Source organism: Mytilus californianus, unplaced genomic scaffold, assembly GCF_021869535.1.
Source record: "Mytilus californianus isolate M0D057914Y unplaced genomic scaffold, xbMytCali1.0.p SCAF_51, whole genome shotgun sequence".
Taxonomy (NCBI): domain Eukaryota; kingdom Metazoa; phylum Mollusca; class Bivalvia; order Mytilida; family Mytilidae; genus Mytilus; species Mytilus californianus.
The window spans coordinates 929,428-953,526 of record NW_026262703.1 but is presented as its reverse complement, the minus strand read 5'-3'; the positions used below and the strand labels follow the sequence as shown (position 1 = coordinate 953,526).

At 31.4% G+C, this 24,099-nt stretch overlaps 1 protein-coding gene across 5 annotated transcripts in view; it reads right to left on the bottom strand.

Annotated features, from left to right (window-relative positions):
- LOC127703812 (neurofibromin-like) overlaps positions 1-24,099 on the bottom strand; it is a 97,071-nt gene that overhangs the window by 60,193 nt on the left and 12,779 nt on the right. For 3 of the 5 annotated variants that reach the window (XM_052207883.1, XM_052207882.1, XM_052207884.1), the window contains 21 exons: positions 22,425-22,528; positions 21,559-21,626; positions 20,697-20,772; positions 19,686-19,789; positions 18,679-18,744; positions 17,682-17,858; positions 16,985-17,191; positions 16,491-16,637; positions 15,433-15,567; positions 11,970-12,083; positions 11,746-11,825; positions 10,753-10,930; positions 9,303-9,489; positions 8,486-8,727; positions 8,028-8,200; positions 7,410-7,581; positions 6,461-6,600; positions 5,200-5,406; positions 2,959-3,066; positions 1,511-1,627; positions 563-741 (listed from right to left, as the gene is read on the bottom strand). In XM_052207883.1, the coding sequence (XP_052063843.1) occupies positions 563-741; positions 1,511-1,627; positions 2,959-3,066; positions 5,200-5,406; positions 6,461-6,600; positions 7,410-7,581; positions 8,028-8,200; positions 8,486-8,727; positions 9,303-9,489; positions 10,753-10,930; positions 11,746-11,825; positions 11,970-12,083; positions 15,433-15,567; positions 16,491-16,637; positions 16,985-17,191; positions 17,682-17,858; positions 18,679-18,744; positions 19,686-19,789; positions 20,697-20,772; positions 21,559-21,626; positions 22,425-22,528 (2,981 nt within the window). The remainder of the gene's footprint in view (positions 1-562; positions 742-1,510; positions 1,628-2,958; positions 3,067-5,199; positions 5,407-6,460; positions 6,601-7,409; positions 7,582-8,027; positions 8,201-8,485; positions 8,728-9,302; positions 9,490-10,752; positions 10,931-11,745; positions 11,826-11,969; positions 12,084-15,432; positions 15,568-16,490; positions 16,638-16,984; positions 17,192-17,681; positions 17,859-18,678; positions 18,745-19,685; positions 19,790-20,696; positions 20,773-21,558; positions 21,627-22,424; positions 22,529-24,099) is intronic. The other 2 variants (XM_052207885.1, XM_052207886.1) reach the window with 1 other exon arrangement.

The window sequence follows — 24,099 nt, the reverse complement described above, 5'->3', positions numbered from 1 at the left end:
TATCTTTCCAAATATAACCTTTATAACAGTCAGATGTCTAATATATTTTTTTTAAGTTGTCTTTTTTTTCAATTCAGGAAGATTCAATGGTTGATTTTTTTTTTAACACACTCCTAAATTGTCTTTTGAATCTTTAATATCTACATTTTTCTGATGCAAATACTCTACTCGTGAAAAAATTCTAGTAAAGATGCATATATGTCAGTGAATATGTTTCTTTACAACAATTCTAGTCATTCCTTGTTTATAAGTGTTCCAGTATTTATAATACCATAAATGTATGTCATAAATTGTATAATGACACTATGTTAAGTTTAAGTATTGGTTAAAAAGGTGTTTGCCTGAAAATGCCTGTTCATTTCATGTTGGTTTTCAGTGTTTGTTGTTTTAAAATATTTTTTCTTCACAAGAAACTTGGTTTGTGTTAAACTGCTTGTTTAAAACTTTATTCTAGCTGATAAAATAAATTATTTTTCCTACCTACCAACCCTGCAGTCTGAAGGTACAGTCGGAAAACTGCAAACAAACATATTTTTAAGGTTGGGCCTAAATTTTAACATACCAATTGAGTGCATCAATCCACTGTCAATGTTAGCATTGAGTAAGTTAGACATGGCTTGTACCGTACAGTTACGTAGAGCACTCAGATTAGACGTGCTACGCTTTCTGTTTGGATCCATAGCTGTATCTTGTTCCTCTTCTGAACAGTCGTTCAACAAGTTCATAAATAATGTCAGATACCTGGAAAACAATCAAATTCCAATATGTTTATCTATCCATATTAGGGCTATTCCATTAAAATGTATGTAGGAGGGTAGGAAGGGAAGTTTAATTATTGAATGTGGGTCATGGGTCTTTTTTCAGTATGCGTCTATTACCATTATGCAAAATTATCTAAAAAATGGTTCTTGGTTGTAGGGATATTTGGAAAGTCCCTTCCTACCCTCCCACATACATTTTAATGGAATAGCCCTTATGGGGAAATCTTTCATTTCGCCATCACCACTGAATTTATATGACTTTAGTATTTGGCTTGCTTGCATATTATAATGAATTTATATGACTTTAGTTTTTGGCCTGCTTGCATGCTATGATGAAAATATCTACATACTAGAAGCATAAAATTCAGTGAAAACCAATAAAATAATATCATTATTCTTAACTAACTTTTCAAAGGAAAACTTTTCCATAACATTTGATACATGTTTTAAACAAAATGATGTTAGAAGTAATAATCTTGTGAAAATAAAAAAAAAAACAAACAACTTCTAATTAGAACATGGTAGAATCAAAAACAAAGAATTTTAAATCAGAGTAAAGCTGAGCTTTATTTATTTCACAATCTTGATAACTTATATCCAAGGAAATGTTTAAAAAAGTGACTTATATCCAATGAAATGTTTAAGAAAAGTGGTTTTAAGTCACCACCAGACTTCAGTCTTATTTAAGCTGCATTTTAAAGCTGAATACACAGTTACAAATATTACATGCTTATTCAGTTTAGACTTACTTGAGGAAGAGTTGAGATTTAGCCTCCATCAGATCTCCTCTATCACTTTCCTCTGGCTGTAGAGGTAGTCCAGCTAACAAAGCAGCTACTGCTTCCATACTGGCTTGGTCTAAATCCCTAGAAAATTTCCCAAATAATTAAATTACATACTGCTATATGTCTCAATTGATGAATAACTGAATCATATTTTTAGCATTTTTATATATGGTGTCAATCTTTGAATATCATGTTGCAAAACGTGTTTCCTCTGACATATATTTACAACTGTAAATCTAATCTGACATTGACAAGTATTAAAATACATTACATTTATTCTTACTCTAATGTAATTGTTTAACCAATGACTATTAAATTATTAGAGTAAATGAAAGCTGTCATCTGCCATTGTACAGAGTATTCTATCAGGCAAACTGTGGATTTTAACCCTTAAAAAAAGATGACGTCCTCATAAGTAAGTAAGTAAGTAAAACTTTCTTTGGATTCGGCATATTGACAAACAAATCAAACATAAGCTCTATTGAGCTTTTCACCAAATATAAAAATTGCTATTATAAACATTTTGAATTGATATTTTGGGTCTTTCTTATTTTTTAAACATACACATTTCTTTTTAACAAAAGGTCAAAGGTCCTTTTAATGAAACCTCAGGTCACAAGGTCTCCTGCCAAACAAACCCCCATAAAACTTTGATGAACAAATGATACAGGATAAACAAATAACTTAGAAAATGTGAATAATAAGCTTAAACATAGAAAAAGACAACATGCACAAAACTAAACTAAGCATAAACAACAAAAGTTTTTTTTTTCATAATGAAGCAGATAAGCGATGTGAAAAAAAGCTTCAAGTCATTAAAAAACAATTGATAGATGTTAATTATTCATAGTTAGTTCTGAATTCAAACGTTATACAGAATTGATGTATTTAGTCAAGTTAAGTTATTTGAACTTATGTTTTGCATTTTATTCATCCTGTTATTGTTCTTTTCATTTCTAAGAACAATCTTATGCTAGTGTAAACAAATATAAATGAAAAAGTATAGAGACTTATTTTTTTAATTCAAGTTGTGTTAATATATGACAAATATATCAAAAGTAATTTCTGATAACCGATTATAGTTTTTTGTTTGATAGCCCAACACTGAAATCAGGACAAAATTAATAATATACTTATATACATGTATTTTTCCTCATGTTTTCCCTGCTTTATCTATTTTGGATATTTATGGAAGTTTTCACAGATTTTTAAAAAAAAATATTTTTTTTTTTTTTTTTATTTAAAAATTTAATTTATTTTTATAAATTGGATGACTCAATAAATTTAAAATTAAGAAGTATAATTACGGTTCCTGAAAAAGGGTGCGAGTGTGGAAAATTCCAAAACCCATCCCCCCTTAATTTGAAAGCAATACTGTAGTTGAACAATTAAATTGTCCGACTGATACTCACACATCTGTTTGTGATCGCAGAAATAAAGGCGTGGGAGCTTTATTTGAACCCTGATTGGTGGTTTGATTGGAATGGATGATTCTCTGAATAGCTGTTCGTGTTGGTCGCCTGGCAACAAAGGAAACAACACAAAATACACAAAATAAACTAAATTAGACTTTAAATAAGAATACCGTCACAAAAAGAAATAAAATACAGGTACATATATATGGGATAAAGTTATTTTTTATTTTGGATATTCCTGCTTAAGGACAGTGGTACAATTTTTAATGCTCGTCTGCTTTGTAAAGTAAACAAAGTTTTACTTTAAACTATGCAATTTAGACACTTTGTCCAAAATATAAAAATTGTTTATACATTTTTGAAAATGCTTTGCCAACATAATTCATCCTTTTTTTTTATATTCCCAAATGCTAAGCTGTTTATATTCAAACCATAACCAATTGCCACATCAAAGCCAATGTATGCTGATATGGCATTAAAATACAATCAATGAATTAAAACCAATGTTTGCTCACAAGCCACAAGCACTACAAAAAGCTTTGATGTATACAGCCCAAATTCCAACCAAAATATGAATACGGTTAAAGGAAACTTTATTTGTGCAGTAAAAATCCTATAAAACTTTGATGCGATGATAAACAATGGTCATAATTATACTTTGTATTAATATGTATAATTTGGACTATTTTGCCTTATAACTAAGACCCAAAATTACCATAAAATGACAGTAATGAAATAGACCATTTAACATTCTGAAATTGTTGTATTGTAAATATATTTTGAAACCCCATGCTATTTTTAATGATCTAGAAACACATTTTGTGTGCACAAATATCCTATATAAAGATAAGATGTGGTATGATTGCCAATGAGACAAACTATCCACCAGAGACCAATTCTTTAGTATGTAGTATGTTTTCTACTAACTAAGCTTAAGTCACTATACAGGAATATCCCAGTTACACACAGATTCCTAATAAACAAATAAATAATAAATTACAAATGTATTTTAATATTGTAGGCTAAAACAGCAACAAATGAATATTAAAATATAATGGGGGATAAGCATCAACACAACAGAATTACATACAAATACGCTACAGTTACGGGGAATTTTGTTTCTTCAATCTGGCCACAGTGGGAGGGGCACTGATTGGGTGAAAATTTCTTACTTGTTCTCCCTGACCACTGTGGATATATTATTGATCAAGGAATTTTCGGTATATTTTAAACCCTAATTAAAATGTTTAACAAAATTTCTATAGGCTTTTATCCAGACTTTGGTAAAACCACAAAATCAAATATCCACCAATATATGATTTTTTCTCAATGCACAAAAATTGGTATCAAAGAAAATAAATGAATCCACAGTACTTGCAATTACAATTAAGAGATATAAATAGATCAGCATTTGTGTCCAAATTTTTCAAAACAAAACCTGAGATCAAGGCTTGAAAGGAGATGGAAGAGCTGCCCACTATAAATGGTTGGAAAAAGGAAAATCGTAATGACCCGTGGTGTAGTGAAAAATTATGTCGACATTTATAATTCTTTTCCTTATATAGTTTTAACCTTTTGAACTGTCAAGAAAAAAAAAGAGTAAATATTGCAATGCATGATTAAGTTCAACTGGTACATGTTGTGGAAAGTATGAAGATCCATAATATTGTGGAAAGTATGAAGATCCATAATATAAGAATAACAACCCATAGTTTATTCCTCATTCTCTTAGTAGACCAGAAAATGTTTGCATTTGATGCTGATTACACAGTTTTCTAGGCCTTCATTTACTTTAGGGGACCCAACCCACATAGGGCTATCATGGCTATACTAAATTAACCCTAACCCTAAACAAACCCTTACTCATACCCAACTCAAACTCTAGCACTAGCTCAAATCCTCACCCTAACGTTTTACTGAACCTTGTCTTTAAATTACAGGGTCCCCTAAAGTAAATGAAGGACTTTCTCCAATATAACAAGAATATCAGTAGTTTCAGCCAAGCAAATCCAAGACTAAGCAAGAAAATGAATTTTATCAGAGTTTTAAACAAATGAGTTTTGCATACAACCAGGATAGATGGTATAGGTTTTAATGGAAATTCAGCCACAGTCATCTTAAAATCATCTAACATTTGAAAAACAGAAATCACAACATGCACAGACAAAATTAATCCTAACAGCAATGATAAATGATCAAGAAGAGGAAAAGATATCCCACAATTCCATATTTTGTTACCTTGACATACTGCAGATGTCCCCAATATTGACCTGGTGGGAATTCCCCATGATCCAGTCAGTTAAGTATTCCACTAATTTGTTCCTGAACTTCATTTCCTGTCTGAATGTGAGGTCGTCTCGTCTCTGCATCATGGTTTCTACCAACTGACAGAGTTTGATCTTTATCTGTATGGCATGAACTGTTGAATCTAGATGTCTGACATACCTATTCAATAGAGAAGACTTCATAAGTTTGTTTTACTTGTGTCTATTCCATGCTGCATAATTGAGCAAATAATTCATTAACATTTTCCAAGATCATTATTATTTTATTTCTATAGTTTTGTACCAATTCAAACCTCCCAAATTCAGTTGAATATTTCCAATATAATCATCTATCCAGATGCCCAATATAGAATAAATCATAAATACACGAAAAATTATTTTGGCTGATGAAATGAAGCTCCAAGTCAAAGTAAGCTATTACAATAATAATTTAAAATCATACATTTACCAATCTTTCAACAGTATATATACCGACATGTACCAGAACAGAAATGGATATTTGCAAACTAGCTATTAACTTAAGCAAATTTGATGAAAAAGTATAAAATTCGTAATTTTAATGATGCTAAAAAACTTCAACCCACCTGACAATAGCTAACATGAGCGATTCTATACTTGTAACATACCTGACAATAGCTAACATGAGTGATTCAATACTTGTAACATACCTGACAATAGCTAACATGAGCGATTCTATACTTGTAACATACCTGACAATAGCTAACATGAGCGATTCTATACTTGTAACATACCTGACAATAGCTAACATGAGCGATTCTATACTTGTAACATACCTGACAATAGCTAACATGAGTGATTCAATACTTGTAACTTACCTGACAATAGCTAACATGAGTGATTCTATACTTGTAACATACCTGACAATAGCTAACATGAGTGATTCTATACTTGTAACATACCTGACAATAGCTAACATGAGTGATTCTATACTTGTAACATACCTGACAATAGCTAACATGAGTGATTCAATACCTGTAACATACCTGACAATAGCTAACATGAGTGATTCTATACTTGTAACATACCTGACAATAGCTAACATGAGTGATTCTATACTTGTAACATACCTGACAATAGCTAACATGAGTGATTCAATACCTGTAACATACCTGACAATAGCTAACATGAGTGATTCAATACTTGTAACATACCTGACAATAGCTAACATGAGTGATTCTATACTTGTAACATACCTGACAATAGCTAACATGAGTGATTCAATACTAGTAACACCAACATTATCACAAGGCTGATCTGTTTTGATTTCTAAGATGTTCTTCATGATGAATATGACATTTTCTATAAACTGAGTATTCAAATCTGTCACTATTACCTGCAATAAAGAAAATAGCATGGAAATAACAGAAAATTATGAGTTTATAGTAATATGTAATTATATGTATGACAGCTGTGGGAAAATTAGGCAATAAAAAGTTTCATTCCCATGATTTCTGATGCAACTATAAGTAGATTATTTCTTTGCAGTGATATGAATTAAACCTGATGCTAGAGACACATGTTTAGGTTTTGCAGAATATAAGAGTGATATAATTTTTAGATTGTTATTCAAACAGAGGTTTAAGTAGAAGAATTCTAAGTCTCAGCTGTCTTATTGTCTGAAGGTCCCCTTTTAAAAGCATTATAAAAGTAACATGATCCCCTTTGTTTCCAACAGACAACTTGAAAAAGAATGTGTCTAAGGACACGAATGCCCCCACTCAAGCGTTGCAATTTTCAAGTTAAATAGGGACATAACTCTAGAACGGTAAATGACTCACAACCCAAATTCAAACTCTGCGTGTTTGGTTCTTTGAACTGTGTAGGAGTTTCATAAAAACTGCATGAGGCAAACTAAAGTTAAGAGTGCGGAAACAAAATTGGGATGGACAGAAAGAAAAACAAATGGATGGACGGTCAATGGTAACACTTAATGCACCTGTTGCCTACGGCGGGGACATAAAAATATATCTGATACTTCTATATAAAGAGAATGTCTTTATTTACAGATTATTTAAGATTTTGAAAATGAGAGGAAGATCATCAGGTAAAATCTCAACCCAGTTTCATTCTTCTATTTTTATTCCTTGTTCAAAGCAAATATACACTTTTTAAATAAAATCCCACACAAAGAAATATTTTTACCTGACCAGATGGATCAAAGAATTTATCCACACAAACTTTGATTTGATCAAACAGTATGGGAAATAGAGCTGGGTTCAGTTCATGACCAACCAGTTCCTTTACATGCTTCTGTATCTGAGCACCAAACTTTTCATTCTGACAAACTAATAACTTCAGTAAATTACTGATGAACCTGAAAAACAATAGTTGTAGGGAATAAGTGTTAGAACAATTAGAAATAGTGTAATTTATCATGTTTTAAAACTCTTCCATGAAGTTTAACATTCTCTATTTTAATCAATAAAGGTGGTTGTCATGGACTTAATGTAAAGAAGATATGTCACTGCTAAACCATAGCAATTTTGTAGATGGACACAAGCAATGACAGCACTTTTGAATTCAATTTCTAAAAATTCTTGATTTACAAATTTGAATAATTTTGTGATAACAGTAAAATTGTGAAAACACATTTCTTGGCTTAAATTTTATCATCAAAGAAGATCAGAATTAAAAACAGGATAAGGGTGAGAAAAAAAACCCACAAATAGCTTTGGCCCAAATATCTTGAAATTTTAACACTTTGAAAAAAAAACATTTTACAGCACACACATTGTTTGTATGTGAAGACTACAAACTTACTGTGTGACAGGGCAGTACTGAGAATCTCCACAACTCTGCATCAAACTTGTCTTTCTAGAGTCCAGACCACTGGGTATACTTGTAGCACTGATTCTGTGTGGTTTGTTCTGTAGCCTAACTCCACCCAGAGCACATAAAAATCCTGTCATGTTAGCCCATTCATTCAATTGGTCCTGAAAAATAAATGTAAATAAATGAGTCATGTAACAAAAACTATTAGTACATATGAAGTTTTAAAAAATCAACAAAATTTTCACATAATTTAAATTAAATTGGTCAATTTTAACAATCATAAAGACAGACTTATTTTGATACAAAGTAAAATTGCTGCTATAATCATCATAACGTGTGGAAAAATAAAATTTCACCACCATTATAAATAAAACAGATGCAATCCTTTAATTTCCTCAAGAGCTAAATCTGAAACAAACATAATCTATGTCAAGACAACAGCCTACCTCAAGTTCGTGTTCAGTGCTGGCATGGTGTGGAGGTTTCCTCTTTATGGGATTACTAGCTCCCAGTCCAGGGGCTTGGCATTCCTCCATCTTGACTTTGGGATCTTTAGGGAAGGTCTCTAAATACTGTGTGATGAGATCCCAGTTTCTGTAAGTGTCGTCCCAGGCTTGTGAATTACCTGACGTGTGTTGATCTATCTTCCTGAGTAAGGCCATGATTCTTTTCTGTAGGGCAGCTCTTCCTATAATAGTAGGATATACATCATATATAAAATTGACTTAAATACAGCAGAGATATAAGCCTGGCTGAAGAAACTGCTCAGCTGGCTGCCTAAGTTGTGGTATTATTCAGGGGTTAGGGTAGAGATACAAGTATTTTATTATCCATTTTGCAGGAAAATTTCTGTTGTAAAAGATGTAACAATTGTTCATTTTCAGTTGTATCTTTTAGTTTTTTATGGATTGACAACATAGGGAGAGAGATGAGTATTCTCACAAACTATTGTAACATACTGTGGGTACATTATTATTCGTTAGATACCAGATTCCAATTTTTCCTGGATTTCGTGGGTTCAGGTGAACCACAAAATCAAGTGTTCAATGATTAACAAATTTTCTTAAGCTTGTATGCAGACTTCAGCAAAACTACGAAAATAAATATCCCCTACATGTAAGTTTTCCTTAATCCACGAAAATCGGTACCCACGAAAAAAAATGAATCCACAGAAGCCATTATGTGGCTTTCTATAGTGATGTAAAAAATCATGTTAATTATGGTCATTGATCATGAATTCAAAGAATGATAAAATGCACTGACCTGTGGTTAAGACGGTACTGGCCTGGGCTAAATCAGCGTAGACATTGTAGTTTGGTAAAATCTGTGTGACGGCCATCTCATCAGCCCCACATCTGATATCTGCTTCCTCACACAATAAACTAAAACATGACATGGCAGTCAATACAGCATCAATATCTATACTCCATAAATACATGAAAAACACAACCTGTAAAACAATAACATACATGTCAGTAATTTATATTCTGCTATTGCTGCATATTTCATGAATATGTACAAAAGTCATGAAATTTTCTCTTCTTTTAATTATCTTTATTTCAGTACTTACAGGAGTTTCATTAATGACCACTTTTTGACCTATAGTTGTTAATTTCTGTGTCATTTGGTCTCTTGTGGAGAGTTGTCTCATTGGCAATCAAACCACATCTTCTTATTTTTATTTTTATAATTAATACACATTTTACTCAATTTACTTGCTCCAATTTGTCTTCTGCCTTTTCTTAATACACTTGACTTTTCCATATCAAAACTACACATTAAAATTTGAAAATAAAATATCTCTTAGTTATACCTATAAAGACATTTGAAGGTAAACAAATTTACACTTTCCTAGTCCAATACACATTCAACTAACTTCGTTCACACATTGTTGTCAATATAATGGCATTTTATGTGACTATCGTACAAGTGAGAGGTTTAGCTAGCTATAAAACCAGGTTTAATCCACCATTTTCTACATAAGGAAATGCCTGTTTCAAGTCAGGAATATGACAGTTGTTTTCCATTTGTTTGATGTATTTGAGCTTTTGAATTTGCCATTTGACAAGAGACTTTCCGTTTTAAATTTTCCTTGGAGTTCGGTATTTTTGTTATTTTAGTTTTTATTAGTTTTTTGAAATTCTTAACAGCAAAAATAATACAACAAAATAAATGGGGAATGTGTTCATGGGACACAGATGATGCCCCCACTTGCATTTAACGTTAAAAAGGTACATAACTCAAGAACTGTAAATGTGACGCTACCCAAATTTGTACTTGATCTGAGTTTTGTAGTAATAAGCATTGTGTATACGTTTCATAACATTTAATTGAGGCAAACTTAAGTGAAAGAACAGAAACGAAAATTTCAGCAATTTTTCCATTTGTAAAGGGGCATAACTCTAGAACGGTAAAAGTGACACCACCAAAATCGATCTTGATCTGTGTTTTGTGGTAATTAGCATTGTGCATAAGTTTCATAATATTTGGTTGAGGCAAACTAAAGTTAGAGAACGGGAATGAAAAATTCAGCAATTTTTCCATTTGTAAATGGGTATAACTCTAGAACGGTAACATTGACGCCACCAAAATTCAAACTTGATCTGTGTTTTGTGGTAATAAGCATTGTGTATAAGTTTCATAACATTTAGTTGAGGCAAACTTAAGTTAGAGAACGGAAACGAGAAATTCATAACAAAAGTCTGTAACTCACCTCTAATTTGATATGTATGCAGATAGTTTTATTATTTCCAATGTTAGCATTGGCACTGTTTTTGTTCAGGAAGATATTACGACAGACGAGGATTTCACGAAGCCATTTGAGAATGTCTGTGTAATTAGCCAACTGTCTTTGGATCAGTTTCTGTGATATTGAAAACAACACCTGTGAACTGAAATATAAAGATACAATTTCATTTCTCTCATTTCCTGTTTAAGTGCTGCAAATGAACTTTTACCCATTAAAATGGCTATAAATGAACTTCCCACTTGAGAAATATTTTAATGCAGTCATGTTTCTTTTGAACTTAAATAATTCTATTTTTACATTGTCCATTACTAATCATTGATTTTAGTACTGAAAAAATGTTTTATTTTTTATTTTTCTATTGCAAAACCTGTTATTTTTATTTTCATGTTTTTCCTGACCCTGATTATGATATACCATAAGATCAAATTTACACAAGGGAATATTTCCGCAATCAGATCATACTGCAAAATTAGCAAATATAAACTCCTTACAAAAATTATCACAATACATGTCTATAAATCTTGACTGCTGAGTGACTTCCTTTGAAAACAAGAAAATAAAGGCATATATGATAAATTTTATGATAAAATGTATGACAGGCATTCTAACATTCCTGGAATTTCTAAGTTTCGTTGTCCAGTTCAATAAAATGACATTTACCTTATATCTTTCAGTGTACATGAAAAGATTTTTAATTTTACCAATACACACAGATAAATTCTGAATTTTAATGACAATTTTATTAACATAACACCTGATTGTAATTTTACATGTCTTATAGATGTCTCTGTGTAGGTTTTCTGCCTCATTGAGAAATATCCAACATTTTCATTTACTTGCAACTTCCCAGATGTAACAGATATTCTCTCACAACAGATAGTACATCTCAATGATTCTAAATTTTACCGTGGTTGAATTACTTCCCATAATGTTTGAATGACAAGTTTTGAAATTTACCTGACATCCCAGAATGTATGGATAGGTGATTCTGGATTCCACAACTCTATGTTCTCTGGCTGATGTAAACACAATAACGCCTAGAAAACAAAAATTCAAAAATGTAATAAATCTCAATGTTTTTTAACATACAAAGCATTTTATTAAATTTTCATCAAATAAAGGATACTTCTATATTGAAATATGTATTGACGAACTTCATTATAATTCATGTTCCAAATTACCTCCATAGCTTCTGATGATACATCGGGCATACATTGTTGATGGACCAGTGACACAAGTCCATTCATCAGTTCTAGTGTACTACTCTGTACTTCATGGCCAGGTTTACCCTGATTCTGAAAAAAAATATATATAGCTATCCAGTTTAAAATAAAAATCTTAATATACAATTCTTCACGATTTTCAGGATGAGAACAGATTTATTATTAATACAAAAGGTAGGTCCAGCAATTTGGGGTCTACCCAATGAAAAGAAGGACATTTTGGACTACCCCTGGAAAATGAGGGTGTTGGGTAGGGGTAGAAATTGTACCCTAAAACAGGCAACCTACAGACCACTTCATACATTTTTTGCATGGGTTCTTGAAAGTCAGAGAGTGCGGCATTCACTCAATACAAGGTATCAAATGTGACATCCTCATTCGATCTTACATGGCTGATAATTTATATATCCCACACAGCGAAACAGATACCCCACTTAATAAAATGCTTCGCTGGGCGCAGCTTGATACGACCGCAGAGGTCGAACCCTGAACAGTTGGGGCAAGTATGGACACAACATTCAAGCTTGATACAGCTCTGAATTTGGATTGTGATTAAATATTTGACACAGCATAGGTTTCTGACACAGAAAGAATGTGGTCTAAGAACTTCAATTTTTTTAATTTACCTATTATGGTCCAATGTCCAAAATCAAAATACATGGTTAGATTCAGCATATCAAAGAACCCCATATATTCAATTTTTGTTGAAATCAAACAAAGTTTAATTTTGGACCCCAACTTGGACAAACTTGAAAACTGGTCCCATAATCAAAAATCTAAACACATGTTTAGATTCACCATATCAAAGTACCCGAAGAATTCAATTTTTGTTAAAATCAAACTAAGTTTAATTTTGGACCCTTTGGACCTTAATGTAGACAAATTTAAAAAATGGGACCCTAAATTAAAAATCTAAAAACACAGTTAGATTTGGCATATCAAAGAACCCCAATAATTCAATTTTTGATGAAATCAAACAAAGTTTAATTTTGGACCCTTTTGACCTCAATATGAACCAATTTGATAGCGGGCCCACAAATAAAAAATCTAAATACATGGTAAGATTCAGCATATCAAAGAACCCCATATATTCAATTTTTGTTGAAATCAAACAAAGTTTAATTTTGGACCCCAATTTGGACCATCTTGAAAACTGGGCCAAAAATCTAAAATCTAAATACATGTTTAGATTCAGCATATCAAAGAACCCCATATATTCAATTTTTGTTGAAATCAAACAAAGTTTAATTTTGGACCCCAACTTGGACCAACTTGAAAACTGGTCCCATAATCAAAAATCTAAACACATGTTTAGATTCAGCATATCAAAGAACCCCAAAAATTCAATTTTTGTTAAAATCAAACTAAGTTTAATTTTGGACCCTTTGGACCTTAATGTAGACCAATTTAAAAAACAGGACCCAAAATTAAAAATCTGAATACACGGTTAGATTTGGCATATCAAAGAACCCCAATAATTCAATTTTTGATGAAATCAAACAAAGTTTAATTTTGGACCCTTTTGACCTCAATATGAACCAATTTGATAGCGGGCCCACAAATAAAAAATCTAATTACATGGTAAGATTCAGCATATCAAAGAACCCCATATATTCAATTTTTGTTGAAATCAAACAAAGTTTTATTTTGGGCCCCAATTTGGACCAACTTGAAAACTGGGCCAAAAATCTAAAATCTAAATACATGTTTAGATTCAGCATATCAAAGAACCCCATATATTCAATTTTTGTTGAAATCAAACAAAGTTTAATTTTGGACCCCAACTTGGACCAACTTGAAAACTGGGCCCATAATCAAAAATCTAAACACATGTTTAGATTCAGCATATCAAAGAACCCTAAGAATTCAATTTTTGTTAAAATCAAACTAAGTTTAATTTTGGACCCTTTGGACCTTAATGTAGACAAATTTAAAAAACGGGACCCAAAATTAAAAATCTAAATACACGGTTAGATTCGGCATATCAAAGAACCCCAATAATTCAATTTTTGATGAAATCAAACAAAGTTTAATTTTGGACCCTTTGGACCTCAATGTGGACCAATTTAAAAACGGGGCCCAAAATCCAAAAACTTAAAACACGGTTAGATTCAGCATATCAAAGAACCCCAAGAATTCAAGAATAAAACCCCATTGAAATTGATCAAGAAATAAGCAATTTATACGAAGTATCTTCTTTTGCACAATACTGTGCAATTGAATATTTCTTGCTATTGTGCAATACTGTACAATTGACAATTTCTTGCTATTGCGCAATATTGTGCTATTGGATATTTCTTGCTATTGCGCAATACTGTTAAATTGAAGATTTCTTGCTATTGCGCAATACTGTGCAATTGAAGATTTCTTGCTATTGTGCAATACTGTGCAATTGAAAATTTCTTGCTATTGCACAATACTTATTATATAATAATTTACACATCCTGTTTGGTGTGTATCTCCTACCATATCATTATTATTTGCTTTTAAATATAAATCAGAAAAATCCCAACTTAAAATGGAAAATTTTAAAAGAAAAAAAAAAGGAAAAAAAGAAAAAAAAAAAAAAAAAAAAATCCCCCCCCCAAATTTTTTGAACCCCCTTATGATTCATCACCCCCAAACTCAATCCCAGCCTTCCCTTTGTGGTATGGTACCTTGCAGTACAATTTCAGAGAGATCCATACACTTGAACACAAGTTATTGTCTGGAAACTAGAAAAATGCTTATTTTTGGCCCCTTTTTGGCCCCCAATTCCTAAACGTTTCGGGCAATTACCCCCAAACTCAATTCCAGCTTTCCCTTTGTGATATGGAACCTTGTAGTACAATTTCAGAAATATCCAAACACTTACACACAAGTTATTGTCATGAAACTAGAAAAATGCTTGTTTTTTGCCCCTTTTTTGGCCCCTAATTCCTAAAATTTTGAGGCAATTACCCCCAAAATCAATTACAGCCTTCCCTTTGTGATATGGAATCTTGTGGTACAATGTCAGAGAGATCCATACACTTACACACAAGTTATTGTCTGAAAGTTACAAAAATGCTTATTTTTGGCCCCTTTTTGGCCCCTAATTCCTTAACTGTTGGTACCATAACCCCCAAAATCAATCCCAACCTTCCTTTTGTGGTATTGAACCTTATGGTGAAATTTCATGGAGATCCATTCACTTAAACTAAAGTTAGAGTGCGAAAACCAATGTGTCTTCGGACGACGCCGGACGACGACGACGACGACGACGACGACGACGACGACGACGACGACGACGACGCCAGCGTCATACCAATATACGACCAAAAAATTTTTAATTTTTGCGGTCGTATAAAAAAGGAGTATTACTGCAGGATTTGGAGAAGTCATGGTGACCATATTTCTACACCTGAGTCAACCCTTGGGGTCTAATTTATATAAAACTTACATGTAACATCAGATTTGGATCATCATGGATAAGCCGTACAATCCACAACAGAAGATATCTGTACGTTGTCATAGTCTCATCTGTAGTTTTATTTATCTTCTGTAATGTTAACTTAGATATGGTCTGAAATGACAGCTGTAAATAAATAATAAACAAAGTTAACAACCACCTTTCAATAGGTACTAATTACAAGAATATAAAAATAAGAAGATGCTGTATGAATATCAATGAGACAACTCTCCACTAGAGACCAAATGTCGTAGAAGTCAGCAAGTATAGGTCACTGTTCAGCCTTCTACAATGAGCAAAACCACAATACCACATAATTATTTTTACCGAAAATAATTCAGGGAAAAATATCTATTCTACACCCTATTCATGACTCTGTGACACTTGACCCTAAATCTTATTGCCCTTGATCGGAATAATGTCATAAAACAAATTATTACTTTAATGTGATGTCATTGTCAGGTAACATCGTTTTGTTTTTCTGATAATGAAAATAAAATGCAAATGAGGTGTATACAAATATTTGTTTAGGTTTTGTTTATCAACTGATGTGTTAAAAAAATGTCTAAATTTTGTAATTATTTATCTATCTTTTTGCATTAAATTTCATCTTTATATAAGTGTCCATATGTATAAAATATCAGGAGGAATTTCTAATGCAGAGCTTTTAATTACTGCGAACTAAAAGTAGGTGATTTGTGTCATTTTTTCTTGTAATGAAAATGTAAAATATCAGTTTGTCTATTTCTTTTTTACAAATAACTGTGGATAGGAACTACTACATGTACTGTGGATTCATTTATTTTGTGGATACTAATATTCGTGGATTGAGGACAAAGTGTATTTTTACTGGAAACTTATTTTGTGGTTTTGCCAAAGACTGCATGCAATCCTAAAGAAAATTTGTACATAGTTGAACATTTAAATTTGTAATTTTCCTATACCCTCAGAATCCATAAAAATTGATATACAAGACACAAAATTTTTACATCAAATCAAACAGCTAAGTTTCAAATTTATATCAGCATGTATCCTGATTAAAGACTTACATATGGCAGGAATACACCAACTGATTTAGGTGCTGTGTGGGCTGCCATTCCTTGTGTAACTTTGTTTAATGTGTCTGTAAACATGTTCCGTAACTCTGCTGCTTTGCCATAGATGATAGTAATGTTTGGCCACCAGGGCAGTCTTGGCTGTAAACAAAAAGTTTTCTAAATTAAGCTTCCATATGAAAATATTTCTCATTAGCATTCACAAAAATCAATTTCTATACAAAAATGAATAAATTAATTTTCAAACAAATATGAATACATACACCAAAAGTAACTGAAAACCTTATATTTGGTAATATTTTATTTATCAAATCAATTTAGAACTTGGAAGAAAATTGAGTATCATGATATAATGCTTAAGTAGCTTGAAATTTTCAAACAATTACAAGTAGAAATTGGCCGATTTAGACAACTCTTTTCATGCTTGCATGTGACTTTATTATCTTCCATTAATTCAAAAATATAAAATTATAAGCTATTTGACCTACCTGAGTAATGATTCTGTGTAATGCATTGACTAGAACAAAATGATAGATGGGCGGCGAGTTTGGGTGAAGACACACTTTGAGCACATCATTGTTGTGTGGTGTGATACGAAAACATGATACAAAACAGTCATTATATAAATCCAGGTCAACGATACTCTGTCCACGGGAAAATGGCTTGGTGTTGGGTGGCGGGTTAAACAATAATTGCTGCAATGGAAATTATGGTTCATTTCTATAAAGTCTTAACAAGCAAATTATTTTTATATCATCTGAAAATAAACATGATGAGAGAAAGCTTATAAAATCTTTCATAACCTAAGACAATTTTCCAATGAAAAAAAATATTATGAGAAAGTTAAGTTTTCTACACTCTGCTTCTAAAACTAACAACAAATAAATTATACTTGACTCTAACACAATGGAACAAAGCCCCTAATTTTTCTGAAAATATTTGTCTCAGTTCTTTAATACACCAATTAGATGACAATCTTGTTTTACCTTTAAATTAATATAACCCAAAATTTGAGAGGACATTTTGGACTACCCCTGGAAAATGAGGGTGGTGTGTTAAGAGAAATTTCATATTCAATCCAAAGAAATGAAACCTATCTTAAGTCCATGACACTGACTAAAAACAGATTAAAAAAACCCTAAGTTGATGAGTTTTGAAAATTTTTAACAAAGGGAGACAACTTACCTTGAGATCATTAATAACAGATTGAACCAGACTAAATAAAACATTTAAACGATCATTGATGCTGATGTATGTGGATGCTTTACAAAGACGAACACATGTGACTGCAGCTCCCTCTGTCAACTTGGATCCTGCATGATGTGGTGAAATGGCTTTCTTTACCTCATCTATGAAATGTTTCTAAAAGAAAAACCAAAATAAAGCTAAATCTACTTGCAATGTTTGTTTCATAACAGTTGTACATCAAATACTGTGATTCATTTTTTTTTTCGTGGTTGCCAATTTTTGTGGATTGAGGAAAACTTGCACTTTTGTGGATATATAATTTCATGGTTCATTGCCAAAGTCTCCATATAGCCTTATAGAAAATGTGTCATTCGTTGAACATTTGAATTCGTGCTTTACCTGTTCCCACGAAATCCAAGTTTCATAACAATCCATGAAGGTTTACAAATTTATCATGTCAAAATAATTTAATCCCAGACTGTCTGTAAATGTTAACTGTAAAAAAACTCAGTCCATCTATCAGAAAAATACTGAAAATGAAAAAAATATATTTTCAAAAGTTTGCTTCAGACATATCTCTTAATCAATAATAAAGCTTCTGCAAAATTTTCATAAAATTCTATAAAAGTTTGACAAAGTAATTGATGTGTAACAAACTTTAACCCCAGACTGTATCTACTTGTTAACTGTTTAAAAGTCCATTTATCAGTAAAATATGGAAAAACGAAAATAAATATTTTCAAAATTTTGCTCTGGGTATTGTATTTTGGTCAAAAACATGCTTCTGTCTAAATTTCATAAAATTCAATGAAGGTTTGACCATGTTATTGATGTTTAAAAAACTTTAACTACAGACTGAACCTAAATGTTGACGCCACAGCAAAATAAACCCCTGTACAGTATCACGGGGTTAACAATTGAAATGAGGTTCTACATTACAAGCAAGGCAATTACTCAAACTATTTAAGTTGATGATTATCATAATTTGTTTTACCTTTTTGAGATGTTGTGCTGAACAGGGAGCTCCATTGTCTGCATTGTTTATCTCTTCCAAAATTTTCTATAATAAAAATATGAAATTTTATTTGGAAAGAACTCAATGCTTCAGAGTCTAATGCATTCTGGGTAATACTTTTAAAAGTGTACACAAACAAGCATTCTGTGAGTATTGCATGGCAATACATAGTCCCCTACCGGTTACAAATTCATTGTAATGGAACGAAATTCTAACTTGATCTATAACTTGTCATGGTGTAAACTACATAAAAATATCAAGTCAAAATCTTCAAGCATGGCGAAAAAAAACTGTTGAAAACTGATTATTTAAGTGAATTTTCTATGTCCAAAGACCATAACTCTGCACAAAATTATCAGACTGGAACAAAATTCCAACTTGATCTGTAACTTGTCATGATAACACTATATATTAATTATCAAATCAATATCTTCAAGAATGACAAACAAACCTACCACTAAATTCTTCAAACAATTTACCACAGAAAAGGAAAAAAATCCAAAATGTCATTTTGTCTTTTAAATCTTTTAAAAAATGAGTTATTTCCCTTTGAACAGAAATCTACTAATTAATAAGTATTTCATCAAAAATTTAGTTCTAGGGAAAGGGCTTTAACTGAACAAAGAGAAAAGCTAAAATCGTGAAAATTGAAATTGACCTGTAACTTGTCATGATAAATCAATAAACCAAATATCAAATCAATATCTTCAAGCACGAAGAAAAAAAGTCTGGAAAACTGATTTGCCAGACTGACAGATGGACAGACAGACGACAGACAGACAGACAGACGGACGGAGTGCAAACCTAAAGTCCCCTTCGACTTCGTCGGTAGGGGACTAAAAATTGCCATTGGTTATGGGGGCATAAATTTGTTTTCAATGGTCAAGGTAAAACTTTGATTATAAGTTTAAGTTTACTTTTGTTCTATATTATCAAATTTTACAACTTTTAAATTATTTTACTGCTCATTGATTTTCAGTACTCACAGGACACAAGACCAACAACATCATCTGTAATGGCCAAATAGCAGCTTTCTTCTTGGAATTCTCCATACACTGATTAAACTGGTCAAATAACTTATCACAACAATCTGTCAAATTAAATAAAATATCATTTGACTTTATACTTCTGTATATCAGGAATTAGGTATATGTAGTCATAAGTGTAAATCTCCCACTGTAAAAGTATATTTGTTCCGCCTAACAGAAGATCAACTAGAAAGTTTGTTAAAAACAATGCTATAATATCTATTCCAGTTGGAACAAATACTCTACAATCTTTATTCCGTTACAACAAATACTGTAATATTTCTTCCAGAGGAAATTATATTACAGAATATTTCTTCCATTTGGAACTTATATCATAAAGGAACTTCTATGTCATAACACCACAACCAAAATCAATAAGCGAATAATTTGCCCTATAAAATCTTATTCATTTTGGGTACTCAGTTCAAAACCATACTGTGATACATGAAATGTTGACAACATACTAAATACTTGATACTGTGGATTCATTTATTTACGTTTTTAGAGAAAACTTACATTTTCATGGATTTTTTTTGCCCTAGTCTGCATACAAACCTATAGTTATATTGTCATTCATTGAACATGTAATTTCTTGGTTCCCCTTCACCCACGAAATCCACGAAAATCCAACGAATAATAATGAATCCACAGTAATAGAGAAATGGTGTAAAATTTCGTTTTGGTGCAAGAACAATGAAATTACCCAGAACTCTTCATACAAGGAATTAATGTAATAGACTACCAGCAAACATTTACACTCAGATTTTAACAAATGTTATGTTCCTTCTTCTACAATTTTCACATTCATTCCTGATTTTTCAAAGGTTCATTTAAATGCTTTTCAGAATATACAATATTGAAATATTTGAAGGTTTAAGGATCCTTTCTCAAAACATTAGAATGTAATAATGCAGGTCTAATTGTCTTGAAGCTGCAAAGAAATTCAGGGGGAGATAACTGATATTTTACCTTGAAGTTCATCATTTGGCTTTTTCTGTAGTTCTGTGAATTCTTCAGGATAGTTATCCATCCACATCCAGATTGCCTAGAAAATTGACAAGCAATCATTTTTTTGAATGTTTTTAAACAGAATATACATGTTTGTTGATCCTTCCATAAATCTGAGTTTGTGAAAAAAAAAGGAATTATCTAACTTGGTGAAATTTAAATATACTGTTTTTCTAATGCTTTTACAATATATTAGGTCAAATAATGTTGATCCTGTTGTTTAGAGGATTAACATGACTTTTAGATTGAAGACTTCAATTTTCAAGGCAGTTGACTTATTATAAATATTTATGGTATATCCATATTATTTATTCAAGCAAACCTGCCTAACATTTTGATATGATAAAATCAATGAGTTCTAAAAATGATTTAATGAACAGTAACATTAAGATAGCATTGTGAGATATTATGATATAAGTTGCATTTAATATCAATATCTTCAATATCAACGAATTCTGTTCATTTTACATGCTGGGTACTTAAACCATCCATTTATCTTCAACTACTGTAAAAGCAGTAATTTTCGTGGAGGATTTAATTTCGTTTATTTCGTGGAAAGAATATATCCACGAAATTAAAACCCCCACGAAAATTTAACCTACATATAATATCACTTCCATTTACTGGAAACCACGAAATTAAATCCCCATGAAATCTTATAAAGAGACAAAACCACGAAATTTTAACCCCACGAAAATTAATGTTTCTACAGTATATGTAAATATATTTATTGATCCATCTTGCAGTCATTTCTTAATAAACAACTTCTTGATGTCTTTGTAGCTTGTGTTTGTGTGTGTTTAATTCATATCTGTTTAATTACCTTCTCCAGATTATATGCCAGAGTAATAACATGCTTGTTCTTTAAGAATTTAAACTTGGAATTAATATCTGAAATAAACAAATAATTATGTTCTTTACATTTTATTTTCGTATGATTCAATATCTTTCATTTTATAATACTTTTTATCAAAACATTATTGGTACTTCTGTGTGACAAAAAAAAAACAAAATACTCAAAAAAACAAGGAAAGACTTATCCAGAAATAAAAGTATAAAGGGACAAAAGATGGCCAATAACTTTCATATTAATAAATGGAGAATGCATCCATGGGACACAGATGATGCCCCCCTTTGCATATAATGTTATAAAGGGACATAACTCAAGAACGGTTTAAAATGACACCACCCAAATTGATGAGTTTAGTGGTAATAAGCATTGTGTATAAGTTTCAGAACATTTGGTTGAGGCAAACTAAAGTTAGAGAATGGAAACCAATTTTAGGGCGTACGAGCAGACAAATGTAACACTAAATGCCCCCTCCAGTGACAGCTGGGGCATAATTAGATACAAAAGCAGTTTAAATTAAGAGAAATTTTCAAATATTTCAATTTGGTTCAACATTACTATCTTTATCATAAATATTCTCTTGGTCTTTGAGACATATTTCGTTTGTGCTAACAGAGTGCAAAACAGTCATAAATCAATCAACTTTTGGTCTTGATTCAGATAATTCATGAATCAAATGTTGTGCACACAAAAATTGCTATCTTATCACTTTTTTTTTTAAATAGCTTGCGTTATTAAGAATCTTCTGAAAAAATTCAATACAAGCCAATTTATTGAAACAGTAAACATGGTAAATAAAGCTGAGAATCCAAGAACCAAAACCTGTAAAATAAACTTACCATTGAATAACTTTATGAGTCTGAGGACATCTACGTTTATGTGTTGAATCAATTCTAAATCTGACAGATCTGGGTCATCACTGGCACTCGATAATGATGTCAACCTGTAATTGACATAAAATTTTTAAAATATCTTTTATAATAATGTATACCGGTATCATGTTTATATCTTTTGCAAATTTTTGTTACATCAGTTCTGATTGGACAATACTGAAATTTTTCATGCATCAATTCCATGACTGATGACATCTAATATCTGAACATGCTTGTTGTCACAACAGGAACATTTTGTTAATTCTACAGATGCATAATAATGATTAAAACAGTTTTGTATTTTAATACTTGCTGGCAATTTAATGGTTGCAAAATACCTTTAATGGTTCGTCATTCAAACCTTTAGTAGCTAACACAGTTTGCAATCATCAAATCAACAAAATACAATAAGAACAATGTTGTAAATTAATTCTGATTTCATTGGCCAGGGTCTCAATGGTTCCTCTCAGAAATCAATAGCTAACACAATTCGCAACCATCAATTCAACAAAATACAATAATTTCAAAGTTGAATGTTAAATCTTATTTCATTGGCAAGTGTAATGGCAACCAAAAAGTTTATACATGTATAAACCATTTTCACAACATCAAAAGAATGAATTCCTACACATTCGATAGTACTGTAAGTCATGTCAAGTGTTAATGCATTTGTTTTATCTAGATAGACATTTTACTGCATTTATAGTTATAAAGGCCTTTTTTTGCAGGAAATATGTTGTAGAAGTCAAGGTCAATTCTTAGGAGTTTATTAATGTTTAAACTTTGCCTTTTCTTCCATAAACTGAATTATCCGGTCTGCCTCACTCACAAACTGGATAAAGTCCAATTAGACTTGAAGATGTTTATAAGTGAAAGGCTGAGCTTCTATATCAATAACATCCTTCAAAATAATCTTTTCAACTACATGTATTATATAGTTCCTTCAAAATAACCTTTTCTTTTTAAATTAACTAATAAATATTGAAGTTACTGGATTTGTATAATTCATCAACATGCCAAGTATCATAATTGTTGGTCACATTGTATTTGAAAACATGTCCTGACCAAAGACAAATCATATTCCCTTCAGTATCAAAATGAATGCTGGATTAAAAACTGTGAAAGAGAAGTAGACCTGAGAAGTGGACAGTGAATTCATTTAGTCTAAATGGTACTTCATAAAAAAATTTGACTATCTAAGCAAAAAAACATTTTTTAATCATTCCCAAGTTTTTAGTTTGTAAATGAAGAAAGTATATGTGGGAGCTATTTGGCCATACAAATTCACAGACAAAAATGTATAATACCACTATTAAAAGCAAATCTTAAAAAGTTCAGAAAGAAAGCTTTCGGAAAATGTATGTATTAGCTTAAGTATAAATGACACAGTTTGACAATGACATCATAAAAGTGATGTCATAATAAAGATTGGTCAATTTTTTTTATAACAAAAATGGAAAAATTACGGAACATTTTGGATAAATAAACATAAAAACACATGCATTGCCTAAAAACAATTTTTTCCAACCAAAAGATAAGCACAAAACATACTTAATGTGTAAAATCTTTCTTGCTGTACATTATTTCTCTAAATTTGGAGTCAAAACAGTTAAGATTTTGTCTACTTTTGCCATTTTACAGA